This window comes from Thermobia domestica, chromosome 11, assembly GCF_964235325.1.
Source record: "Thermobia domestica chromosome 11, izTheDome1.hap1.1, whole genome shotgun sequence".
In the NCBI taxonomy this organism is placed as follows: Eukaryota; Metazoa; Arthropoda; class Insecta; order Zygentoma; family Lepismatidae; genus Thermobia; species Thermobia domestica.
The window spans coordinates 153988143-153990864 of NC_137464.1; the positions used below are offsets into that span (position 1 = coordinate 153988143).

At 36.4% G+C, this 2722-nt stretch overlaps 1 protein-coding gene across 1 annotated transcript; it reads left to right on the forward strand.

The window, feature by feature from the left end:
* The first annotated feature begins 62 nt into the window (after positions 1-62).
* On the forward strand, positions 63-1070 carry LOC145665325 (uncharacterized). The gene has a single exon (XM_081732624.1). It carries the CDS (start codon positions 63-65, stop codon positions 1068-1070), a length of 1008 nt encoding a protein of 335 aa, XP_081588750.1.
* The last annotated feature ends 1652 nt before the right edge of the window (positions 1071-2722 follow it).

Consider the following 2722-nt stretch of genomic DNA (forward strand, 5'->3'; position numbering starts at 1 on the left):
GTAGAATATCTACTCCTCATGAAACAAAATTTCTTTGGATACACCAGGAGCGAGTTGCAACGATGGCGTATCAACTAGCATCTCGAAATTGTCTTCAACATCCATTTAGAGACACAGAGGCTGGAAGATCGTGGTTTGATCTTTTCCTTCGTCGGAACAAAAACGTTATTTCGCTTCGTAAACCATGTGGAACGTCTTTTGCTTGCGCTTTTGGTTTCAACAAGGAAAATGTTCAGCAGTTTTTTCGTCTGCTCGAAGATGCTTATGAAAACTACAAATATCCTGCAGAGAATGTCTACGATGTGGATGAGACGGTCCTTACAATTGTTCAAAGCAAATTCCCGTCTATAATTGGAAGGAAAGGTAAAAGACAAATAGCAGCTCTAACTTCTGAAGAGAAAGGTGCAACAATCACAATTATTGCCTGTATGAATACCGATGGACAATTTGTGCTTGCCATGGTAATATTTCCGCGAACGAACATGAGTAGTCAGTTAATGAAAGGAAGTCCTCCAGGTTCCATTGGCGTAGCGCATCCTAGTGGATGGGTACAAGCCAATTTATTCACCAAGTGGTTTTCTCATTTTGTTGAGAAAGTTCGTCCGACTGAAGAATCACCGGTTCTCCTGATTCTTGATGGACACTATAGTCACGTTCGAAATATTGACGTCATTGAGATGGCGCGTAATCATCACGTTACCATAATTTCATTGCCACCACACACAACTCACAAATTTCAGCCACTAGACAAGACCTACATGAGTGCCTTAAATGCTTATTATAGTGAGGAGTTAAGGCAATGGCTTCATCATTCGCAACGACTTGTTATACCTTATGACATCATGGAGATATTTGGAAGAGCATACCTTAAAGTCCAAAGTGGGGAAATAGCTGTAAATGGTTTTAAGTCCACAGGAATTTTCCCATTGAATCCAAATATTTTCAGTGATGCAGATTTCATAACTTCTGAAATTGAAGCACAAAAAACATGCAACCCAACCCTTAAACCTACTGCGGCCCAAGATCCGAGCCAAAACAACAATGCCCAAGATCCTGTCCCTTCTACATAATCGTTTGAAGAGTTTCCCTGCCTCACATAAAGATACTCACAACACAAATCTGGTACTTCAAATCTAGTAAGTCCATTTCATATTTCAACAGTTCCTATAATTAAAAAAAAAAAGGCTCAGCAATCGAGGTAGAAAACCAGCACGTGCTACTGTTATAACGGGTACTCCTCACAAAGAAATAATTCTTACTTCCTTACAAACGTCCCATTATTGTTGACTACCGTTGACCACAAATCTGCAAATGTAAAAAGAATACATCTGGACGGAAAAGAAGACAAGGATCTCTGGAATTTGTAAGACTCAGAATCAGATTCAGAAGAATGTAGGATGGTGATTTCTGATTTAGATCTTTGTGATGATGAGGATACTAACTTAGATATGCCTATTGGATACGAAAAGCCTGGTGATGAAGACACAAATTGTATATTCTGCGATAAGAAATTATCTGAAGATACACAAGGGGAGCTATGGGTTAGATCTATATTGTGTTCAATGTGGGCACATATCGAATGTGCTGGTGGGGAAAAAAAAGACTACATCTGTGACTTTTGTAAATAGACAGTCATCACCTCTACATTATTCTTTCACCTTATTTTGTACCTTCAAGCATTTTTCTTAGTTCTTTGTGGCAAATTTCGAAGGTAGCCCATATTTAGACCATACTTTCAAAACTTAACATTATGGCCTCTCTCAGAAAACTGTGTTTATTATTGTTAGTCTTGGAATTTTCTGCTATATTTGTAACTCTGTTATAAAGTTAACGTCTCTCAACATCTTTGGAGTTGTTATTTCGTACATTCCTTAGAACATTTTATTGATATTCGAAAAATAAAAATGGTAGCCCGTATTTAGACCTTCTCCTCTATATATAAAGAAAGAATTCATTAATCAACTGCACAAAGAACTTTATTCTGCATTACAAACAGTGTATTTTCAACATATAAACCATACATTAACCAATTAGAATCTAATATGTATGATATTGCAGTAGATATTGTATTTACTACAAGAATATAATACTGTAAAAATGTAAAAAAAAAAAAAAAAGTATTTAAATGCACTTGAAGTCTCAGGCAGTCTTGGGAAGTAACGTAACGCAAGTAACGCGTTACTTTTTAATTAACGTTTCCTAGTAACGCGTTACATTATTTCCAAAGTAACTGTAACGGTAACGCGTTACAAATTTTTAAGTAACGTACCTAGTTTGCGTTACTTTTTCGCGTTACATTTCGGATGAGTAACTACAATATATGTATATTTTTTTTCGGAAACAAATGTTTCTTTCCTGTAAGTGTAAGTAAAGGCTTGCAAATGCATTCATAGATACAATTTGATTTGTTTATTTACATAACAAAATATAGTGCCACTTTCTGCTTTTGGAAGATGAGGACTGCCTCAGGGAAATCACGTGTACTGATTGCAAGCACCTGGAAGATTTTGTCTTAGATTTTGACAGCTCCAAATCAATATATTCAGTGAGTGAACTACGAGTGCAATGGTACTGGTAGTCTATTTTACTTCGAATTGTGTTGTTTTTATAAAGATGGAGAAAGAAAATATTTTATCGTTCGAACATTTGAAAGAATACTTTTTCTTAAAAGCTGAAGATGATGGTGAACAGCAGTGGCGTATTTAGGGGTGGGGCTTCCGGC